General features: G+C 30.0%; 1 protein-coding gene and 1 long non-coding RNA gene across 2 annotated transcripts; both read left to right on the top strand.

Moving 5' to 3' along the window:
• Positions 1-4442: 4442 nt before the first annotated feature.
• On the top strand, positions 4443-5370 carry LOC133031912 (uncharacterized). The gene is made up of 2 exons (XR_009684952.1): positions 4443-4826; positions 4898-5370. It is a non-coding gene; the product is annotated as an uncharacterized LOC133031912 (long non-coding RNA).
• A 10674-nt stretch (positions 5371-16044) lies between these two features.
• Positions 16045-16772, top strand: LOC133032022 (protein SEED AND ROOT HAIR PROTECTIVE PROTEIN-like). The gene is made up of 2 exons (XM_061105833.1): positions 16045-16333; positions 16426-16772. Exons 1-2 carry the CDS (start codon positions 16045-16047, stop codon positions 16770-16772), a joined length of 636 nt encoding a protein of 211 aa, XP_060961816.1.
• Positions 16773-26082: the final 9310 nt, after the last annotated feature.

Raw genomic sequence — 26082 nt, 5'->3', positions numbered from 1 at the left:
TGATTTTCTGTTCAGGTCGACCAGTACACTTGAATTCGCAAATAAGGTATGACTAGGATATGTATTTATATATGAATATGTGTATGAGTGATATATTCATGCTATGTGATTCATACACTACCAACATAAGTACAGTAGCAGTACTGAGTCAATTGGTACAGTGTATGATGTTTAAAGAGTACATGACGGTATTCGAGGTACGAAAAAAACCCTACCAACAGTTGTACAGTAGCGGTACGTAGTGCATGTGGTACAGTGGTCGTACCTTAATAAAGAACATTCTTACTTATCTAATAATCCTTGTGGATAGGTGTATGTGCGCCTAAATATAAGTCAGTATTATATTATATGCTATGTGCTTTTCTTACTGAGTCTTTTGACCAGCAGATATTATTTCCGTGTGTAGGTAAAGGAAAGGCGAAGGTTGAACAAGAGTGAGTTCTGAGCTCAGGGGATAATTGTACATCCGAGACGGTGCAACCTGGAGTGTTTGGTCTCAGGACAACTTGGGCTGTATTTTGTAGTCGTTATGCAACAAGTCTATTAAAGTATTTTGTGATAAATGTAAAAGTTTAAACACGGGATCTCGATTTCGTAAATATATATGTTTATAAAGTTTAATAGTTTAAATTAAAAAAATTATTTTGGCACAATTTTCGAAGAAAATCCTTTGATTAGCAAAGGTGGCACGTTAATTAGAACATCACTTTAGTGCGCCTACGTATCAGGACGTTACAGTGATCTTCCTTAGTTGTGAGTACTATGGCAGGAAAAATTCATGATCTTTTCTGTAACTTTTGGTGTCGTGACCATGCAATTGGTTGTGACTATGGTTTTTTCTAGTTGTGACCACTGTAGTGGTCCACTGGAAAAATTATTTATTTTTTTTATTTTTTACGCTTTGCACAGTTTTGAGTTTATACAAAAAAAACATCTATAAATCTAAAGAGCAAAATTTAAAATGCCAAAAATGAATAAAAATACAAATGTCTTGAAAGTAATTAAAGTAAATAATAACTTGGAGTGCCTCCCAAGAGCACTGCCATTATCGTCATATAGCTGGATGCTAAACTTCCTTTCAAAGATGTGCCAATAGGATGGCAGACTTGGTTGGTCAATTAGACCACCCAAGTAGAGCTTTAATATTTATCCATTGACTTTGAAAGTTTTTGATTTCTCGCCCTATAGATCTACCGCTCTATATGGGAATACTCTAACCACTGTGCACGGTCCAGACCACCTTGACTTCCATTTGCCAAGAAAAAGCTTCAACCTTAAGTTAAAAAATAGAACTTATTATTCGGGTTGAGACTTATTTCTGACCAAGTTTCTGTCATGCCACTTTTTGGTCGTCTCTTTGTAGATCTTTGCACTATAGTATGCTTTGTTTTTAAATTTTTCTTGATCATTCAGTTGTAATAGTCTCTTTTCTCCTGTTGCTGCCAAATCCACGTTCAAGGTATTCATTGCCCACAATGCCTTGTGCTCTTATTATCAGGAGATGACAGGCTTTCCCATATACCAATCTATATGGAGACATACTAATAGGTGTTTGAGGCCCACACTGCATCATGTAGCTTCTTTGCCCAATCTTTCTGAGAGCGCTACACTGTTTTCTCCAAAATTAGCTTGATTTCTCGGTTAAAAACTTTAGCTTGGCCATTGCTTTGAGGATGGTAGGGTAGTGTTGTTCTGTGATGGACTCCATACCTTGTAAGTAATGCTTCAAACTATTTGTTGCAAAAATAACTCCCTTCAACGCTAATGATTGCTCTAGGAGTTCCAAACCAATTAAATATGTGCTTCTGTAGAAAATTCAAAACTATTTTATTGTCATTTGAGCGTATTGCTGCTGCTTCCACCCACTTCGATGCATAGTCCACAACTAGCAAAATATAAGAATTATTGTATGATGGTGGAAAAGGGCCCATAAAGTCAATACCCCAAACATCAAACAATCTGACTTTCAAAATACCTATCAAAGGCATCTCGCTCCTTCTTGAAATATTTCAAATTCTTTGACAACGATCACATGCCTTGACAAATTCATGAGCGCCTTTAAATAGAGTCGGCCAGAAGAACCCATTTTGTAGTACCTTTGTAGTAGTTCGGTTTCTACCAATTAATTGAGTCTTACAAGCAGTATTGTCTCAACTAGTGTGGGGACCATATGGGTCTATATAATCAAGCTTCCAATAAGTAGCTCTAGAATTTACCAAGTAAATTCTCTAACTTATTATTTCCTCATTGTGCTGCTATAGATTCAAAATCGCACTCTTAATTATATAGATCACTCTATATGTTCCACGATATAGATACGCTATGAATTATCCATTGTTATAATCCTAATAATCAATGATCCTCTATAGATGATCTACATCGAGTAGAGACAAAATTATCGTTCCACCCTTCAATGTATTTTATCCTTAAAACACTTAGCTTCCTATAAATGATATTTCAGTAAACTAATATAATTACTGAAATGAGTACTCCACTATTTATCTTTATTAAGCCAAGCTCGAAGGAAATCATCATTTCACTTTATACATTTATAGAAGCTATAGATTTTGTATCTATTATTAGTGCTCCCACTAAATTAAACAACCATGTCCTTAATATATATGTCACGAGAAGATTCATTGGTCAACATTAACGAACAAATTGAAGAACATAAATAATACAACTCAACTAGAACCTAACCATCCCGATTTAGATCATGGATCTAAGATCAACTAGGTGATATTAAATTAGATAGATATTAAGGTAAATTTATTATATCTTATTCAAGTTCAATATCGGCCCATTCCGATGCATACTTCATACATCCAATTGAAGATTACTTTAACCAATGCCCTGGAAAGGACATTGCACTTATCCAAGGTGCAAGTAAACTACATTGTAGATTATCATATCAGTTAAATCATGTATACTGATAAATCATAGAAATTTATTTAATCATATAATCTTGATTACTTTCCACTGTGTTGACATCACAATAATCAAGAATATCAAAGTGATAAGAATTTGGATGAATTTATAAATCAAACAAATGATCATGAAATAAACATGTGAACCAAATAACACATTAAACAAGTAATGAAATAAATTTGTTTCTTTATTGATAAAAAGAATATTCAAAATGTTTACATTCTTATGTTTAAAGATTCTTTTGTATATTTTTACGGTGTTGTATAAAAATAACAGAAAAATTACATTAAAGTAATAGGAAAATAACATCAAAATAACAACAAAAAATAACTTATAGATAATAAAAAATTAATAACAAATTAACAAGAGTACACCATAAAAAAACCGTAATTTCTATAAATAAAATCGTAAAAATATTTAAAATTCTGTACAACTGTATTTCTATAATTTTTTTGATGTTTTATGTAGAGTAAATTACGGTACAAACACTTAAGTTTAACTCTCAGTTGTAAATAAATACATATGTTTAATTTTTTGCAATAATAATACCTAAGCTATAATTTTGGAACTTCTGTAGGTGCCTGACCTTTAAGTGTTGAGTAAATTATCACGTGACAATTCTTAATTGGTCAAAGTCATTAAATTATTATTAGTTCTCAAAAAAAAAAATTACTTTAAATATATCAATAAGAAAATGACACATGGATAATGATTTAACATTTAACGGTTAGTTATTTGCAGTTTTAAAAATATAACTTAGGTATTATTACCCCTGAAAATTAAACTTAAATATTTATTTGGAACTGATAGTTAAACTTAAATATTTATATTGGAACTGATAATTAAACTTAAATATTTATGTCACAAATTAATATTTTATGTATTTGTAAAATAATAGCTTTTTTTATGGACCTAAAATCCTTTTCTTGCTTCTCCATTTTGTTGAGAAATTAAGACAACCTTTAATTTAAAAAGGTAAAACAAATCGAAGTACTATTATAATTACTGTCTTTTTAGTTTTATTTTTAAACTGAAATTTCGTTTAATTGGCCACCGCCACCACTAGGGAATGAGTAGTAAATTAAGTCATTATATGTTGAATAATATAATAATATTGCAAGTAGCTTAATTAAAAATTAAAATTGGATGATTAGTATGTTTGAATTCAAAGCTTAATAAACACCTATATCATACCAAAGAGAATTCTTGGTAGACTTTTCTTCTAGTTTCAAATAACAAATCACCTTTTATTTTTACTTTATTCTCCTATGACTAGGTAAATACAGTGTTATTTCTTTTAACGTATTCTCCTAGAGGAGCCATGGGGCACTATGATATAAATTTAGGGTAGATTAACTAAAATTTGTACTGAAATTATATAGATTAAAATAAATTTCAGCATCTAAATTATATGAGATCAATTTCAATAATAATAATAATAATAATAAGAGTAATTTGCGGCATAAACACATAAGTTTTACTCAGAGTAGCAGATAAGTACTTAAGTCGTATTTTTTGCGGTAAAAATACTTTCCGTCACTATTGTGGAACTTCCGTAGGTACCTTTCCATTTTCTGCCATATAATATGCCAAATGGCATGTCATGTCATTAAAATAAATGCCACATCACTCCCACCAGTAACAATAAATATTGCCACATCATATACCTTAAAAAAACTAATAAAATATTTTCAAAAATAAAAAACACTAATAAAAAAAATAAATTCATGTAAAAAAAAAAACTAAAATTAATTACCACTCTCTTTCTCTTTCACCATTTTCGTCTCCTGCTACCTCTCTTTCTCTCTCAAAATATCTCAAAGTCTCAACCCTAAAATGGAAGAGACGATCTGTACCCAGTGGGTATGAAGACCATTAATGGCCATTTCTCTATGTCGGTGAGTCAACATAGGTACTGACCTTATCATTGTCTTCTTCTCCCTTCCTCACCATTTTCCTCTTTCTACAGCTGTTGATGTTGAGGGTGGGCATCAGAGTTTGGTGTGGGTGTTCGCCGACGGCTGGAGACGAGAAGTTCGACATTGACGGTGCCGACTTCGACGGAATCGGCATCGACAGGCTAAGAAGATCAAAGCCCTAATTTTTTGTTGAAGCCTAGATCTTCGTCTTAGTCCAGCACCACCGCTTCTTCATCTCGTATCTTCGTGTCAATCCACCGGTGTTTCTTATTCTTCTCTTCGTGTATTGATTTTTAATTTTTAATATATGGATCTAAGTAATAGCTATCATTTTTAGTTTAGGATCTGAAATTTTGTGTACTGTATTAGTTTTGGTCTGTTTATGGCTGCCCAAAAATACTAATATAATAGTTATAAGTATTTGAATAAATATTTTAATGTGGTCTGTTTAGTTTGGGATTTAAAATTTTGTGTACTGAAATTTTGAATAAGTATTTTAATGCGACTGTTTATGGCTGCCCAATTGAGAGCTTGAAAATGAGGAAGAAGACAGGCTTCATAGTTGTGGGATGAAGATTATCTACCTCCAGACCACATTTTTCAAACAAATAAGGTCTCTCGTTTCATCAATCAAAAAAAAAAAAAAGAATGAGGAAGAAGACGAAATAGAAGAGAGAGAAAGTATGTTTATTTTAAGTTTTAAATTTTATTATTATTATTTTGTATTTTTCTTTTAATTTTAAATAATTTTTAATTGAATTTTTATTTAAAATAGTTTTTTAGAAATTAAATAATATGGGCCAATTAAATATTGCCACATATACATCTATTTGACATATACAATGATTTATTGTTAATGATGGGAATGATGTGTCATTTATTTTTAATGATATGGCATGCCATCTGACACATTACAAGACAGAAAACTATATGACTTACCAAGCTTCCACACTAATGACGGAAGGTATTTTTACCGCCAAAAATATGACTTAGGGACTTATTTGCTACTCGGAGTAAAACTTAGGTATTTATGCCGCAAATTATTCTAATAATAATAATAATAATAATAATAATAATAATAATAATAATAATAATAATAATAATAATAATAATAATAAGGCCCTAATAAAATATATGAATAGAAATGAAAATGAGAATAGAAATAAAAATAGAATGAAATTAAATTTAAAACGTATAAAAAATTTAATAAAAGATTATTAATTTTTTTTATTAGTATTAGAATAGTCATTCTTTCTATTTTAAAATAGAATAATAATTTTTAGGGGAATTGCCCCATATACTTATTTTTTTACTCTTTTTTTTTTTTTAAATTTTCGGTTTGGGTTTTTAAAGTGGTTGCAGCGCTAGTTGCAATATGGGTTTCTATACGATTTTTTGTTACAATTTAGATTGCAGTGTTAGTTGCAATAGGGATTTCTATGTAGAATTTCGTAAAAATACAAAAAAAAATTATTTTGAAGTGTAAAAAATAAAAATGCCCCTAATTTTTATTAATACTTATGGTGAGATTAATTTTTATTAATTATATTTCATTGTTCTCATTTGAGAATCCAGATTTTCCTACTATATTTACCTGAGATTAAAATAAGGTCATTAATAAAAGAATAATACTATATCTACTACAATATTAGGTGGTGTTTGGTTGGAGGTAATAAAATAAAATGAAATAGAAAAAAAACAATTTTCATATTGATTCTTTTGTTTGGTTGCATGTTAAAGTATTAATGTCATTCTAATGGAATACACTTTCCACCATTTTGGTAGAGTGACTATTCTATTTTGAATGGAAGAAAAAATAATTCCAATGTAATATGAGAAAAAATTTAATGATTTTTTATATTAATTTTTTATGCATTTCAAATTTTATTTCATTCCATTCCTATTTCAATTCTCATTCTCATTCCTATTATTATGCTTCCATTTCTCCCAACTGCTCCAATTAATAGTATTTTAAACTGTAAATTAAATTAATACAAAAATTAAAATATAATTTATATAGTTGCTGATAAAATAAATATTTATAAAATAATTAATGGCAATACATATAATTAAAAATATGTACTGAAGTCAATCATTAATAGCTAATTATAATATTATAATTGAAATTTGTTATTCATCTGTAGAGAGTAATTTGTGACATAAATATTTAAGTTTAATTTTTAACGGTAATAATACCTATATTATATTTTTCAAAATTTGTGTAAGTACCTAATGTGTGAAGTCAATGACTACTTGGGAGTTTTTTTATTGGTGTAGATCATTAAATTTTTATTTTTTATTTCAAAAATAATTTAAATAAATTAATAAAAAAATGACACATGGATAATGGCTGGACACTTAACGGAGAGGTACTTATGAATGTTCTATAAATATAACTTAAGTATTATTACACTTTAAAATCAAAATTAAATATTTATTAACAATCGAAAGTTAAATATAAATATTTACGCAATAAATTATGGTATGTGCCAAAGCATTGCATAATACATAGCACACTATTTATTATTTATTATTTTTTAAAAGGGATACCGCACTTTTGGAGTACTAACTTAACACAGAAAGAACTACTTGAGAACCTCAAGTGATAAAGGGTGTACGTTTATTGGAAGTCTAAGGTTTGAATTTCAAAATATATATTGTAATATATAAATATTTAAATAAAAAATAAAAAAATAAATAAAAAAAACTTGACACATGATGATCTAAATTCGTATTGACATTTTCTTTTTCTGTTTTGTTTTGTTTTATTTATTTATTATTATTTTTTTTGATAAATTCATATTGAAAAGGCAAACACTACCACACTCCAAAATAAAAAGGAAAAGACTCATATACTACACATCTAATCTAACTATGAATGGAACTGCTATTACTGAATTAATATTATAAATACATTTATTTGAAAGCTGTTAACGATTGGCTCAAACAATTATATTATATAATATAGGTTAATTAGAATTTTTTTTTCTCCCAAACTAAATTATGCCTCTGAATTTTTTTAGTCATTAAAAAATTCTCTTTAAACTATTGAAATTGTTAGATTTAAGGACTTTTGTCTAATTTCATTCAATTTTACTGTTTCAGTAATTGTTTATGTACTAAACTATGCTTTCGATATCTACCAAATTATGCCCCTCAAATTTTGATATGTATTAAATCCTGCTCCCTGAACTTTCATCCATGTTAGAATTTTTTTATTAATATTAGACAAAACAATCTTAATAGTTCAGAGGAAAATTTTAACGGCAAAAAAAATTTAAAAGACATAATTTTTGGTACATGTCAAAATTCGAAAAAAACAAATTCTAATTAGCCTATAATCTTATACAGCAAAATAATATTAAAAAAATAAAGAGGGAAAGTCAACTAAGTACTTCCTATTAAATTCGACCAATATTTAATAAATTATTTGACATTGGAACGTTGAGGACTGAGGAAGGGTCTTCTTCTTTTTTTTTTGTGCGACATGCTTATTTTATCTCTGACAGGTTGGTAGCAATAATTAAGTGTACAAACTAAAAGGATTGGATAATTTTCGTCTAAAAAAAGAAGAAAGAAAGAATATGGTATAAATAAATCTTAGCTGAACAATTAATTAATCAATTAACTTAGCATTACTTTGCTATACAAGTGGGTGAGAAACCGCAGAGCACATCGTATGTAAATCGGAGGCATAATAATTTGTGTTTATCGACTAATCCAAAAAGATGTTAATAAACATGTGTTTAAAATATTGCAAGTTCACTACAAAATAATTTTTAAAAAATTAACGAAAATTGTATTTTAACTTTAAAAAATTATTGACCTAATAACATAACAATCTTAAGAGTTTCTTTCAAGTTCTGTAGCTTGCCGCCATCAGTGTTTCTCTTTCTCCACTCTAGCCATAGCTCACTACTACAAAAATGGTATCTTCTAACGTTTTTAAACAGTCGTTAAAGTATTCTCGTCGGTTTTTATAACCGTCGCAAAATAAACGACAGTTAAAAACCGTCGCTATTGTGGACTTCCCGAAAGTTTAAAATCGTCGCTAATAATAGGGTATATGCGACGGTTTTAAACCGTGCCATATACTATAGGCGACAGTTTTAAACCATCGTCTATAGTATAGGACACGGTTTAAAACCGTCACCTATACCCTGTACCGTTGGGAATGTTAAAAAAAAAAAGAAAAAAATACAATGGCAGAAAAATCTGTATTTCCCCCTATTTTTTCCTACATTAGTTTTATAATTTTACCTAAATTAAAATAAAAATAACTAACTAATTTTATTACAATAACAACTAACTTTAAAACACATTAAATTTATACAATAACAATATATATATAATAAAAAAAAGTATATAAATAAATAAATGTATTTAATTATACCGGGCTCGGAGAGAGAGAAAGAGAGAGAGAGTGATACGGATGGGAGGTAGTGGTTGTACGACGTATGAGACGGAGGTGAGAGGGACACCGACGGGAGGTGGTGGTGGTCTGACGTATGCAATGGAGAGGAGAGGGAGACCGACGAGAGGAGAGGTGGGTAGAGATCGATGAACGAGAGAGACGAGAAGAAAGGGAGATCAAGAGAGGGAGGAAGACGGCGAGAGAGGAGGGCAATGCTGCGGAGGAGTGGGTGGAGTTTTGGAGAGTTAAGACTTTTGTTTTAGGGTGTGGAAAATGGAGAAGAAATAGGTGGGCATGTAGAAAATAGAAAGAAAGTAGGTGGGCACGTGGGAAATGTGGCGAGAAGTAGGAGACGATTTTTTAATGGGCTCTTATACCCGTTGGTTTAAAACCGTCGGGTATAGTATAGGCGATGCTGTAAAACCGTTGCTTAAAACCGTCGGGTATAATCCTCCCCTTTTTTACGTTTTTAATGAAAAACGTCGTCTACTTTTTTAGGCACTATTATAAACCGTCAAGAATACCAATTTTTCCCGACGGTTTTAAACGGTTGCTTAATTTTTTTAGCGATTGTCCCTAAAAAAATCGTTTTTGGGACCGTCACGAATTCTTCCTTTTGTAATAGTGGCTCACTGGCCCTATTGTGGATTAGGTTGTGGTCATGGTTGGGGGGCTATCGTTAGCGCTCTTGAAGAAGGTTTCAAATAGAGGATTGATGTCGTTTGTTTTCAATTTTGGGGGGTTCTTCTTGGTGTTCGGGATCGGCTTCAGCTAGATCTTATGTGGGATTAGGTTTGTAGAAAGGGTCCCGATCTGGGTCAAGGGGCTTCTTCGGGTCTGCTCCTTTTCGTCTAGTCGTCGTGGTAGATTTTTGTCCTTTCGGGTAGGCGTTCTCACTTCCTATGGGGTGGTCCAATTCAGATGGTCTCATCAGATGGGTGTCAATGGTTCGTGGGGGTTGGGATTCACATTGGAGATCTAGGTGGGGATCGTCGTCTTTTGTCGAATACGCCTGTGGTGGTGATTCTGTTAGATTTTATTTAAGCTTACATTAATTTTTATTGGTTTTATTAAAATTTGAGCTGATTGGATAGTTCTTTGCTGTATTAGACCATATTGTTGGTGATTAATAATTAATGGACTTAGCATCTATGTGTGCAAAATGTAGGTGTAGCAGAAGTGTGAAGATTTTTTAATTAACTAAAGCCTTTGTTAAGCTATGCTCAGTCCAACTAGGATTATATAGTTAAGTCTACTCCCTATAAATACATATATTTCTCATCACAATTGTATACTTTTAATAATCAGGTAGAAATTAAAATTATTTCTGATTTAGAGATCTCAGGAGGAAGCTAATCCTCATGCCTTTGCCCCAAATCTTCTGAGTAAAGGAGTCGGTAGCCTCCCTAGAACGACTGTTTATTTTTTCTTATTGGCTCGCATAGATTGAGTCTGATAGTCCATCCACTCTTGGAATTCACGTCGTTGCTGTTTGAATGCAAAGTTCACAATGACACGAGTTTCCTCCAAGTTATGGTGAAGTGTGTTGGTTTGCATTAGGACTTGTCCTTGCATATCCCTCAGGTTCTCCAAAATAGAGTTATCCCCCAAATCGACTCGGGGCTCTCCTTTAGAGGGCTGACCAATGCCAGGTCTAGTCTCTCCAAGATATGTCCAACTGGTAGTCTCTTTCTCCTGAACATTGAGCATGACTCCAGTGAAATGGGTTATTGTCCTAGTAATTCAGGGGTTAGTATTTGCAGGGGCTACAGGTTGGTTGCCTTGAGGAGGCAGCCGAGGGTTGGGATTATCTAACCTTGAGTTAATAGGTGCCTGGACGTTGCAGTTGTTGGAATTATATTTTACCAAGAACTTAGATCTACTCACAAGTATGTTGATTTAACAACCTAAAATTGAACTTCTAAAACGATGAACTAAACACATAAAAGTTAAGAATAACTTACAGTGATGGCAGCGGAATTAAGTGTCTCCTTCCACTCAGATCTCTAACCCTTGATTCCTGTCTGTAGCAGAGTATAATCAAGATCTGAGCCCGAAAGTTCTTCAGTTGGATGTGATCCTTCACAGTCTTCCAAACTATGATTGAGGCACTGAGTGATGTGTGTGGGCACTTCTCTCTCACTTAGGATTTTCGAAATTCTCTCTTGTTTTCTCTCTTGATTTCGTGTATAGTGATTGCACACAAAGACCATGCATCAAGAGAAGAGAAGGGCGACTATAAATAGGAAAAGGGAAGAGCACAACTTTCCAAATAAACAATTTCCTCTTGTGTAATTGAATAACTGCCTTATTTAGTGCGATCCACCACTTTCCTATTTTTGCTAGGTTTTGATTAGCAATTACATGACAATTTAAATTGAAAATAATAATTGGGAAACATGAAAACATGTGGCCGACCATGGTGTGTTTATGGGCCTCACATGGATTTTGCAGTTTCCTCAATTTTATTTCTATTTCTCCAAAAATGTCATTTTTCCAATTCTAATTATTTAAATGCCAAAACTAATTATTTAATAACTAAAATAGATTATTAAATAATATTGTCATTTAAAATAATTATTAATTAGACATGCAAAGTCTCTTAATTAATAATTAAACCTAGAAACCCTTTTATTCACAATTTCATCCTTAAACTGTGAGAATTCACAAATTAGACATAGTCTAACTTTTAGAATTATAATTGATTAATCATAAATCAATTATAGATTCTTACAAACAGTATAGTCTCAACTAGAATGGGGACCATGGATCTATATGCTGAGCTTCCAATAAGTTGAACCGATTTACCAAGTAAATCCCTAACTTATTAATTCCTTGTTGAATCCACTCTTAGAACTTGGAATTGCACTCTCAGACTTATATAGAGCATATCATATGTTTCACGATATCAATATGCTATCTCATTTAACCATTGTTATAATCTTAATGTGATTTAGAGATCCTCTATATAGATGATTTACATCGAGATGGGACCAATTTACCGTTTACACCCCTCAATGTATTTTGCCCCTTTGAACACTTAGTTACCTGTAAATGATGTTTTAGTGATCTAATATACAGTCACTGAAACAAGAGCTCATCCATTTACTTCTATTTAACTAAGCTCGAAGGGAATCATCACTTTACTTCTATACACCAGAAGGTCAGATTTCCATATTTATGTTCAGCACTCCCACTCAGTTATGCTATCATGTTCCCAAAATATACGTATCACCCTGACCCAAAAGTAGGCTTAACTAATAAATCAAAGAACATGAATAGCACTCCTGAGATTGAGCCTAATCATATCAGGATTTAGATTCTCTTAATCTAAGATCAACTTCTGACATTGACTTGGAAAGATACAACGGTAAGTTTACAATATCTTTGACCAAGTTCAATATCGGTCCAGTCCAATGCATACTCCATACATTCGAAACTAGTATACTTTGCCAATGTCCTGGAAAGAACATAACACTTACTCCAAGTATAAGTATACTTCATCGCTGATTATCACATCAGTGTAAATCCAAAACACTGATGAACAGGGACCAAATCTTTTGAATCATATAATCACAATCACATTCCACTGTATTGACAATACTGTAATTGTGAATAACTATATGTTCTGGCTTTAACTGATTTTGTGCATATATCAAATATATATATTAAACCATAAACATGTAACATACATGTAATCATAAATCACTTCAAACTTCTAAATTGATAACTAATTAGATTGTAATGGGTTTTATTTAGGGCACAAAACCCAACAGCAGTCTGTCGCCATTAGATCATGCGGTTCGGTTGACAAGGATCTTCTTATGAAAAACATGATTTTCCGATTTTAGTGCAGGTTGAAAATCAAAGGTTGATGAGAATACGATAATATTCCGAGCTCTCAATAAAAGTACCAAAATATTGACCTCTCTTCTAGCCAACGATACTAATTCTATTAAAGCGACTATATAATAATAAAATAATAAAATAATGATTAAAGCTTATAAACGACGCACAAAATTTATAGAGATTTGGCCCCTTATAGCGATAATAGTCTACTCCCCTTTTGTTTTATTGCTTTCACAAAAGTTTATCAAGATCACAAGGTCCAACCAGGTGAGTTTCCTAATATCTCTACAAAAGGTCACCTATATTTCAGAGTATTATCTAGTGTTAGTGCGTCAAAAGTCCCCCCAAATAGTGAATTGACCTCACTATTTATATGTCAAGATTCTCTCATTTTGTTATATTCAATTAGATTCTATATAAATAGAGATATTAATTGTCCTAGTATTGTGGAAACAATTTAAAGAATGTATCTAGACATATATATCTTCAGCGAATGCCTCTAGTTGGCCATTCTGTATCATATTGTCCGACCAGGTTAAACTAATCTCACGTTCCGAATAGGGCCAATTTCCTTGCCATGTGTCATCTTGCCGAGTGCCACATCCTCCCTGTGAAATTCTGGATAACAATACCGTTAAAAAAGAATGTCGTTATTAGTTTAGTCTTATTCTAATTATGAAACTTTTTCTTAAAAATTGATTTTGTAATTAAACTTAAACAGATAGTTTGGATGACTTCAATTAGTGATGTACTAGTTAGAAAGAAGGAATGATGAATGCTAGATATTATTTGGGTGTTTTATTGACTTATAATTAAATCTATCTATTTGGTGACTACATAACTGTGAGGATATTATTGTTCATTACACTGATGAGTAATCCTGATTTTGCTACTAATATTTTCTTTATAAATATAGGAGTTCTTCCATTATTTTTAAATATGTATTTTGTAATATAAACTAAATAATTATTTATAAGAGTTATCTTCCTACAAAGATCAAAATATAACCTTTGACCATCTAAATTATGAATACAGTAGAACCTCTATCTAAGAATACTCTATTCAAGAATAACCTCTAATTTGTTATAAAAAAATCAAGTCCCAATTTGGGCCAATTATAAATAAGAATAACCTCTAAATTGTAATTAGTTATACATTTTTTAAGTCCCGTATTAACAAAGTATACCTCTATATAAGAATAATTACATATTAATAAAAAATATACATATATTTTTTAAAATTATTTACGTAGAATTAATAATTTTATTCTAAATTGTAATACATATATAAATATTATATTTACTCAAAAATAATTTTATTATTATATAGTATTAAGGATTGTTTAATGTTATTATTGTTACATTGATATTTATTGGTGTTTTAATTTTTTTTCCTAGTGTACCTCTATATAATTATAACCTCTCAATTAGAATATAATTTTCTTAGTCCCAAGTGTATTCTTGGATAAATGTTCTACTGTATTATATATTTGCCACTAGCTATCTCGAGTCATCACAATTACAATTAACATACTCATAAAAAAAGAGATCAATATATACATTTGATATTTCTAATTAGACCATCGTACCATGCCTTACTATAGAAGGATATTTTTTTGTGCCCTTTATATATTTGATAAATTGTTAGGTGATGATTGTTTTCAATCATTACTTATAGTTAAGTTTAGTATATTCTCTAAATAGAAAAAAGGTATGCAGCTCTAATTTAATAAAATCTACCTCATATTTATTAAAAACCATCATGTTTTCTTGCCTCTAGAATGCATAGTGATGATACTAATTGAATATATATGAGGATGAAATTATGGAGCAATCATTTGTGGAGATTCTTTCTATCGGGTCTCATTCCAATAAGTGAAAATTACATTAGATGTTGGGATTGGTTAAATTCTTATAGGCTCTCAAGTCGAGAGGGGTAGATACTAATGAAATTATTTTATATATGCATCGATTAATGTAGTTGACATAATATGGAGGACTAAAAATGAGAAACTAGCAATGTACTTAATAATTTTTCACACCATATTTTTTCAGTGTATTTTTGTTTTGCAGAGTATGTTCCCTTCTTGTTACACCAACCAATTCTTAACTCAATTGATGGCTTGTATCCTCCACCAATATATTGGATAAAGATTAATTGTGATGTGGTTGATCGAGACAAGATTATGATTGAGACTGTTAATTAATTTGAGAGGCAGCCGTGTGAATTGGCTTTGAAGAAGAATTATTATAAAGTGCACTCTTTTGTAAGTGATGAAAGTGACTTGGAAATAGTGATATATGCTATCAACGATGTGTCTCTTAGATGGGAGATTTATTTTCAAATCATATATCACTGCTTGTAAAAGAGTATCTAATTTATTTTTAGGTTGTAATTTTTATAAAACTCTTCCTAAGTTCAATTCACAATATTACTAAGTGGCCCTTGGAGATGAACGTTATTGGATTTATTGAGGCTACTTCTATCGCAGCTGATATGTTGATATTGTATGTAGTGACCATTTGGTCTAATTTTAGTTTTTATTTATAATACCCAAAATAAAAAAGGCTGCTGTATCAAAGAAAAGTAGGAAAGTGTAATAATATACTTGGCTTGGCGATTGGGGCATCATGGCTGACTTCATCAAAATTTATATAATTGGCGGCACGTTTATATGCATCAATGTATGATGTTGTAACCATCGCAGTTGACATTATTTAATTTTCCTAAAAAAATCGTATTCCAAACTACATTGCATGTCCTGTTCTAGCATAATACACCTAATTTATATATTTATATTAATTTTAAAAAGCATTATATATAAACTGAAAAGAGTTGATATTAATTGCACTACTACACAGCTAATTCATCTCTTTCTCCCTAACTCTCTTTATTAAAAATCTGCCAATAATAGATATATATATACTTATAATAATGGGTGGTTCCATCTTAACATGTACGGTTCTTTTGTCCTTCTTATTGATAGTGGTATCGGCTATTAATTACGAAAATGCTCCAAAACCAAATCAAGTACATGACCACGACGACGACGATGATAATCAAGATCTTCTTCCACTGGAATCAGAAGATCAATCAGAACCCTACGACAATGACCATGATCATGATCAAGATAATAATCATCTCATGAATAACTACATCAATACCATTGGTGTTCAGGGCCTCATTTTATGCAACTCAGACCAAAAATACACCCCACTAGTTGGTATATGATTATTTCCATATTTATTCAAAGTTTCACTTTCACTTTTCTTTTTTCTTTTTAATGATTTTATTGGTTTATACATATATATCTAGGAGCTTTGGCTAGGATTACATGCATAGCAGAAGATGAGAATGGGTACGAGAGAACTCCATTCTCCATGGTGAGCCATAAAAGTAATGAAAATGGTTTCTTCATGGCAACATTTTTAGTGTCGGATGTACTTGGTTCAGATGTTAATGATATGTTGAAACTCAAAGAGTGCAAAGTTTTCCTTGAAGGTTGTCCAATGGAGGCTGCTTGTAAAATTGCTAGTGATGTTAATAATGGAGTCAGTGGAGCCCCACTCTCTTCATATCGCTTCCTTCCTCAGAAGGTTATGGCTCTGTACACAGTTGGACCTTTCATCTATACCTCTAACCACCCTGATGACCATTACTAATAAAATGTGAAACTGATATAGAGCGGTTTTTCTTCTTAATTAATATTATCTGTAATGATGAAGGAGGGTGTTGATTGCCTTATTTGGTAGAACTGGTGAAAACTTTTTGAGATGTTAGTATAATCAATGGACAACATTGTTTTGAAATACCTATAATTATGATAGCAAAGTTTAAGTGTTTATAGGGTTACACACTATAAGAAAATATATATATGTAGCCCAGGAGATTGTTAGATTAAAATCCTCAATATGAGCTCATATATGTATTGGTGTATTATTATTTGAAGTTTTACCCTAATAAAGTCATCATTTTAGTAATTATGGGCCATAGGTATTAAAGTGTCAAGAGCTAAAGGGATAGGGCTATTTTCAAAAATATGAAAAAAATTATTAAGGTTATGATAAATATGGCATAAAAAGTAAATGCCACTAAATATGACATTATCTAACATCAAACTAAAAATTAAAAAGAAATCTTAATTTAAAATTCATAAAAAATAAAAACTTAATTAAATTACCATAAAAAATATTAAAATTCCCTTCATATTTATTTTTTTTAAAAAATAAAATAAATAAAACTATAGTGATCGCCGAAGTTGTCACTCGTGCCAGAAAAGTCACCGGAGTTTACTGTCGGCACCGAAAAAGTCGCCAGAGTTGTTGCTGGCGCTGAAAAAGTCGTCAGAATTAGCATTGTCGCTGAAAAAGTCACCAAGAAACTGGTTTCTTGATAAAGACGGTTTCTTGGAAACCAGTTTCTTGGTAATTTTTCCGGTAATTTTACCGGTGACAATGCCAAGTCCGACGACTATTTTGGAGTTTGATGTCGGTGCCAAAAAATTCGTCGGAATAGTTGTCGTTGTCAGAAAAATTGCCGGAGTAATTGCTGGCGTCAAAAAAGTAGTCAGAATTGGCATTGTCGCCAGACAAATCACTAGAAAAATCACCAAGAAAGTGGTTTTTTCATCAAGAAATAAAAATGATATACACTGAAAATAATTGAAACCAGTTTCATCAATCAACCAAATAGAGAAAAAAATACAAAAAAAAATTACCAAGAAATTGGTTTCTTGATGAAGAAAAAAAATCGGTTTCTTGGTGATTTTTCCGGTAATTTTTTTGGCAAAAATGCCGATTTCGACGAATTTCCCGGAGTTTACTGTCGGTACTGAAAAAGTCACCGGAGTAGCTGCCGGTGTATTAGTCGTTAGAGTTGCTACCAACGCTAGAAAAGTCGTCAAAATTGCCATTGTCGTTAGAAAAATCACTGGAAAAATTACCAAAAAACTGGTTTCTTCATCAAGAAACCAGAAACCAGTTTCTTGGTAATTTCTCCGGCGACTATGCCAATTCTGATGACTTTTTCGAAGTTTGCTGTCGGTGCCGGAAAAGTCGTCGGAGTAGCTGCTAGCGTCAGAATAGTCGTTAGAATTGGCATTGTCAACGGAAAAATCACCAAGAAACTGGTTTCTTGGTGATTTTTTTCAATAATTTTTCAGGCAAAAATGCCAATTTCGACGAATTTTTCGGCGCCGACAGCAACTCCGACGACTTTTCGGCACCGACTACTACTCCGGTGACTTTTTCGGCACCGGCAGCAAACTCCGTTGACTTTTCCGGCATCAATGACAAATAAAACTTCCTAAATAAATAAAAGCATTAAATATGGGATTTGAAAACCTAATTACATATATATGGCATATCAAATACCATAAAAAGACCTAAAAACAAAAAAATACCATATAAATTGGTTAAACTTAAATGTGCCATATTTATCATAAGAACTTTTAAAATCCCATAGTAAGTGTAATTTCCTCTAAGGGATATTTCTAATTTTTTGAGGGACTAAATTAAAGATACTTAAAAGGGATATTAGCGGCAAAACAACCAGAATTTTACGTTTTGTAACAGTTGACCATATAAACACAATTTTTGACGGCAAAATGTACTGCACCCCCATTCCTTTTTACATTTTACACTTCCGTTCAAAAACTTTAATTAAGTACCAGAGTAGACTACCCACGTTTACAGAAGTATACATGTGCTAAATTTTTAACAGTTCACCTAATATTAATTATTAAATTATTAAAATAATATTTTCCTTTTTCTTTTCTTTTCTTTTTTCTTTTTCCCTGAAACCCTAATCCTCTCCACCCTAACTTATTTTCTTTCTCCTTCTTCCTCTTCTCCATTATCACCGCTATCATAGCCACTACCACCAAAGCCATCGCCAGAACCACAACCAAAGCCACAACCACCATACTAGAACTAACCTAAAATCACAAAAAAAAAAAAAAAACAATACCACCATAAATCATTATAGCCACCACATGTGAGATCTCTAAACCCACAAACCCATAACTCCTCCTCGTTGAACTAAGAACCCACGAACCCAAACCCCAACGATGCAACCTGTCAGAAAACTATGAACGTCCAACAATGGTCACCTGTAGAGAAAATAAAATAATAAGAGAAGAAAGACAGATATGTGTTAGAAATAAAATGCACAAAAATGATGTCTAGGCCATGCTGGCCATTCTCAATCGCCGCGATCGTCAAAGGAACCCTCACCGTTAGCTTTCTAGCTCTCAAAAATTCTCGATCAATCTGTCACAATCCTCTCTTGGAAGTTTCAATCGCGTGGCTCTAATGTGTAGTAGATTTGATGAAGCAAGCACGAGACTGATGTAATGAGATGCCCCGCCGATCGGCGTTGCTTCTACGATGCTAATAACGAATAGTGAGACACAATGATAGGGGGAGAGAGAATTTGAATGTTGGGGTGGGGTTTATTTGAATGAAAGAAAGATAGTGATCAAAAGAGAGATGGAGTAGTCTATAATTGAAAAAAAAGCAAAATAAAAAAGAAAAAACAAATAAAGATTTAAACATAAAACTAAAGATTTATTTTAATTAATCAATTTATTTTTATTTTTGATTTATTTTGTTTTTAATTTTTTTTTTTTAATTTTTTATCCTTTTTAAATTATTTTTTATAATATTTTAATAATTAATATTACGTGGACTGCTAAAAATTTGCCGCGTGTAAAGTGCAAAACAGATTTAGGGTTCAGTAGTTTTTACCGTCGAAATTTGGATTTGTATGGTTAAGTGTTAAAAAAAAGTAAAGTTCAGATGATTTTGTCATGAATATCCCTACTTAAAATTAATAACCTAGCAATGAAGTTATATATTAGTAATGGTCCCCAAAAAATAAGAGTCATTCTATTCTCATCTTCTCCCATCAAGTTAGAAAATAAGAAAACTCGAAGTCTTATATTTTTTTAGAAGATTATTATCTGAAATCACTACAATAATTATCTCTACAAGATAGATATTAAGATCGTCACTATCTATCAATTAAGGTACGCTTTTACAATTTAATTAAGTTTTTCTCTTTGAATCAACCAAAACATTCTTTAGATTTATGTTTATATATATACTTATAATAATTAATATATAATATGATTGAATTTTGATATTACATATTTTATGACTAATAGAATGCTAACATAAATTTCTGGCTAATTAGTAATTTTTCCCCCCGAATTTTTATATATACTAAATCATGCCTTTTGAACTTTTTTGGCCGTTAAAATTTTCCCCTGAACTATTGAGATTGTTAAATTTAAGGACTTTTATCTAATTTTATTCAATTTTATTGTTTCGGTGATTGTTTATGTACTAAACCATGCTGCCCAAACTTTGATATCTACCAAATCATGACCCTCAAACTTTGATATGTACTAAATCATGCTCCCTGAACTTTCATCCGTGTTAGAATTTTTTTTACTAAAATTAGATAAAAAGTCCTTAAATTTAACAATCTTAATAATTCAAGGGGAATTTTTAACGGCCAAAAAAATTTACGGGGCATAATTTAGTACATGTCAAAATTCGAGAAAAATTGCTAATAAGCCTAAATTTCTTAAAGACTACCTCTCTAATTAATTTTTAGTGTCCACTATCCAAACATTAACATATATATTATCTCAAATAGGCCCATAATTTATAATTTGTTTTATTCTGTATAAAAATATTCGACATGTCAAATTAATAGTTATTATTATTATATCAAACATGTATTGGATTGTGCCGAACGTGGGATCAAGTAATGTTTATAATTTATAAACAATTATGTGGCATTCGTATATAAAACAATAGTGCTCATATTCATCAATCTATATCCTTCATTTTAAGCTATCTATATATATAGATAGTTTTACAGATAAATCAAATTTAAATATATATATAATATTAATTGTAGTATATGGGTCGCCTCATGTTGAATCTCATATTCCTTTTGCTCTTATCTTCATTATTGATTACTGCTTCTGCTAATTTTTATCCAAATCCGAATCAACAGGATCATGATCTGTACCCACAAGGAACACAAAACGTTGTTCCTCCAGTAGTAGGAGGAGGAGTAATCCCCACCATCACTCATGGCAAATTTATTACTTGGTATATGGCTTCTTTTGCCATTTATCTTTTTGTATGAAAGTTTTAAATTATTAATGTGTTTTTTTGTTAAATCTTTCTTTCAAATAAATGGCATTTAAATTATTACTATATAAAGATAGTTTCGTAAAAAAAAATAAAATGTTCTTGATAAAGCCATTACACATTAAGCTCTATTATTATTTTTTTTGAGTATTTTGATAATTGTGTTTAATTCTAGTTTCAAGAAATTTTAAAAATCGATGTATTAGCTAACGTTTTTGGAATTTCAAAAATGAATAAATAAATAAATAAATAAATAAGCGTTTTACCCATGTCGACAAAGAAGAAATGCTTTCATACATTTTGTTTTTTGTTTTTATTGTCGTCAGAGCAATCGTGTTTTCGTTTTAGTGCCATATGCCAATATTTATCGACGATTCTCTCAGGGCTGTCTTCCAAAGAATTTCCATTGTCGATCATCTTCTTCCTTTGGCTTTCCCCTGAAGATGAATGTTGGGTACAAGAAATTAATAAACTCCATTCTCTATGGTGAGCCATGAAAGTAATGAAAATTGTTTTATCATCTCGGATAGTCAGGTGTACTTGGGTTGGGATGATAAGTTGAAACCCATAGAGTGCAAATGTTTACTTGTAAAATATGTAAGTCCTGACCTGAATATATATGGCCATTATTAATTGAGATATGTATATCAATTATTGTTATTCTGATAATATTTAAAATAAATCTGAAAAATTGACCTTTCGTTTTAGTGATACAGAAGAGTGTGTGTTAAATAAATTAAGTACTGAATGTGCTATTCGAAATATTACTTCTGTCAAACAATATATAATAAAAATTAGACATATTAATCATACAAAATGACTATAAAAATAATCAATATATAGTCAAGCCAAACACGTGTGCATGCATAACTTGGGGAACTTCGATGGTTTATTTTACTTTTGGCTTTAATAATGGAGTAAATAGAATGTTTACCCTTGTATTTTGTTTTAAAGTTTAAAAATTAAAAAATCTCAATTATAAAATTATTCTTAGGAAATAAACTGTGCTTTGCGTGCGATTATATTTTATTTAGTGATAATTAAGTTATAAAATTATATTCAATTTCAAAATTTGATAATATTTTATTATTTTTTTTAATAATATGAGTAACTATTCTTCTAAACTTTTTTTTTTGCTCTTAATAATATTAATAGAGGTTTTTTTTTTTTTTTTTTTTACAATTTAAATCAGATTTTTTTTTTGTATTTTTACAGAAATCCACATAGCAACTCACATAATAACAACCTAAATCACAACTTAAACTCACATATATAGCAACTATTTGAGCAACCACCGGAGCAACCTAAACTGTAAAAATTAAAACATAAAAATAAAAATAATATATCGGATGATTCCCCTAATTAATATGGTAGATCTTAACTTTTTTAATTATTTTAATTAATTATGAAATATATATTGCAGTTATTTTTTTTATAATATATGTATTTCCTTTAAATCACTTAAATTGAAATACAAAAAAAAGTATAATTAATTGATGACTCTATAAAAAGCTTATCATATGATTTCAAAACCGTTGTTATCACAACATCTTATCTGTAGTCATCACTATATTCAAATTCCCTATCATTAGATACTGTATTTTTCAATAAATTTGTTCTATACATAAAACAAATCAAACAATAAGTTTACCACTGATCACTTTTATATATAAAGTGAATCTAGAATATATTTCTTTTTTTTTTTTTAAAAAAAATACCATATAAAATCTATTAATTAATAATGAAAAAATAAATAAAATTGTATCTAATAATCAATTTTAAATTCAAATAGTACGCTTTAGATATTTTTAATTAACTTGCTTAATTTTAATTTTTTATAATCATTTAGTAAAAGAGCTATCTTCAAATGTTATAGTAAATAAAAGATTAAAAGTTGAAATTGAAAGAGATATCATCGTATGATTACAAAACCGCTCTCATGTACCGTATCTCACTTGTAGTTATCACTACATTCAAAGTGGCAATTTGATAGAAAACATAAAAATTATTAAAATTAAGTTAAAAATGACAAAAAGAATAGAAACTACGGAAAATTATATATGTGTAAGACAGTTTTATAATTTACTTTATTAAATTTATTTGATAAATTCCTACAATAAAAATTTGACAATTTAGAACACAAACACTATTCATGATTAAGAATTATTTTTTTTTATTTATTTTTAAAAAATAAAAGAGTTAATAATCATATAACACAAATTTAAAATATCTCTAAAAATACGTTGTTATATACCTCAACATTGAGAATTTGAGATAAATAATATTAACTGTTGTTATACCCAAAATTCGGCTAGAGGACACGTGTCAAGAAAAAGGAAATGTGAATCGGTTTAATATCTTTTATGGAATAACTCATTAATTGCGTCAGTATCAGAGTATAATTGTAACCCGCTGACTGTAAGGTCTTAGGCGAGGAATCAATGTACAAACGAGTATATATACTTAGTGTATTAACGAGACACCATATGTCGCTAAAAGAGAATAGTGAGGCACTGGAGAAGAGTAACACATACCTTAGCTTACAATAAGCAAACTAAGTATAAAAGTCGGATCGTCTCGAAGAACAAGAATGCGAGATGACCATCTTGCTACGAGGAAACTTCCTATAGTTTCATCCAACTAACGGAAGCGAGACTCATAACCCTGCCAGGCCAGAAGGTTTCTGTGTACCCGCGATCGACGTAAGACACATCTTGTCGACCTCAAAAAGAAGAATGGTTCCAGCTCGCCATTGAGATCATTACAATCAAGTTTCTATCGAGACATCTCCAGATTCAACAATTAAAGATGTGTTTAATACATGATATTTTTGACCCAATAAAAGCCGAACTCAAAATCATACACCGCATTTACATTTCATGATATGTAATCAGATCCCACGATTTAAGGGATAATGGTTGTAAACATATTTTGGTCAGCTTTGTAATTAACTGCCACTATGCAACTATAAATAGTGGCAAACAATCTCAAAAAAAGGATGAAAAAACTCTTATGCAAGAGGCCCTGAAAAAAATACTCAGAAATCTGAATAAGATTGACTCGTGGACTATGTGCAGAATTTTTATTGCAAAACCATGTAAAAAACCCAGTGTTCATATTTTATTTTTCTATAGCTTTTTATTATTTCTGTGTTGAATTATTATTGTGAGGCTCAAATTTGGTTAACGAAAATCTGCGTTAACAACTACGAAAATATTTTAAAGAGAATTTTACTAAAGATACACTAAGGTATAAGAATGTTTACTTTGCCACATAAGAAAAAAATAGGAGAAACATATAGGCTATTACTTTAACTCTATTATCGCTACATCATCTCATTTATAATAAATCACACATAAAATATTCAGATACAAATTATTATTAGCGAAGGAAGAAGAAAACTCGTTGTTTCCAGAAAAACTCTAATCACATATTTGTTCATTGATAAAAAATGATGACTGTACAAAATATAATTATCTTACAAAAATTTTAGAGTGATAGATATTTTTGAAAATATAGATAAGAGAGGCTTTGGTAAAATTCTAGAGTGATAGATATTTTTATAATATCTCACAAATTTATTATTATTTTTTAAATTAATTTTTTAAAACGTAATATATGAAGCAAATAATTAAGTAGATTTTTTTTAAAAAAATTATTATTAATTAATAATATTAAAAGTCAATGTATACAAAAAATAGAACTTGTACGTTAGTTAAATGTTTTTTTAATAAAATATTATAGAATATAAAATTTGATAGGTTTTGTTCAATTTTTTTTAATAAAATATTAAAAAAAATAATAAAATAAATTTAAAATTATAAAAATAAGAAAATCAATGAAAGAATAGAAAAATCAATTTGAAGTGATTTTAGACTGTTATGTAACCGCCTTATTCCTCTCTTTTATATATTTATTCTATATAAAGTGTGCCTATATAACAGAATTTTTGGTTTATGAGAAATTCATGGGGACTTTTTATTTATATTAAAAATAAAATAATTTATTATTAAAAATAAAATAATTTATAAGAAATTCATGAGTCACTTTTTATTTATATATAATAAAATAAATTAAATCCAATCTTTGTCAACAGAAATAACTGTAATAAAAACATTATACTATTAGCTTGCAAATAGTTTTTTTTTAATTATTTATTGTATTCCTTTCCTATTACAATTTGGACATTTTCATGAGATCACACATAATATTCCAATCCGCACTTCTCTTTTTTCTTCTTCACAACTTAATAACAAAATATATAAGTAATAATATTAATAAAAAAGAAGCGTGACTTTTATCAAAGTTCAAAAAACCAAGCATCAATGGTAAAAAAAATCCAACAAAGTTTACAGCTAACAAATGATTCTAAGTGCTCGACATATGCATTAGTTTCCAAAAACAAAGTTTTTTAAAGTTACATAATAATTTACATATATACTGCAAACACAATATACAAAAAATAAAGAAGAATATGGAAGAAAGAAGAGACCATTATTCACATCTAGAAAGGCAGTAGAGATAATAATAGAAACTTTTCATTTTTTTTTCTTCTTTTTTATCAATTTTTTTTTTCTTTTTGAATAAAGATAAATATGAAATTTTAATCGTATAGAGTTTTATTTTAATAAAATATAGTATTTTAAAATAATTTAATAATATTTTGTTATAGAATACTATCACTTTTTGTTAAACATGGTTTTCACTTTTTGTCGACACTACCATATTCAATTTATCAACGAAAAAATGGACAATCCAAATATATGCGGACCCGGCTAGAATGAAAAGTGCAAAATACAAAAAT

This window comes from Cannabis sativa, chromosome X (assembly GCF_029168945.1).
Source record: "Cannabis sativa cultivar Pink pepper isolate KNU-18-1 chromosome X, ASM2916894v1, whole genome shotgun sequence".
Taxonomy (NCBI): Eukaryota; Viridiplantae; Streptophyta; class Magnoliopsida; order Rosales; family Cannabaceae; genus Cannabis; species Cannabis sativa.
This window is presented reverse-complemented; position numbering and strand designations above follow the sequence as displayed.

What these genes read in the sequence shown, in the direction of transcription:
- LOC133032022 (XM_061105833.1), top strand. Translation starts at nt 16,045, where the DNA reads ATGGGTGGTTCCATCTTAACATGTACGGTTCTTTTGTCCTTCTTATTG. An exon ending in AAAATACACCCCACTAGTTG is followed by an intron (nt 16,334 to 16,425) that starts GTATATGATTAT and finishes ATATATATCTAG; the next exon opens with GAGCTTTGGCTAGGATTACA.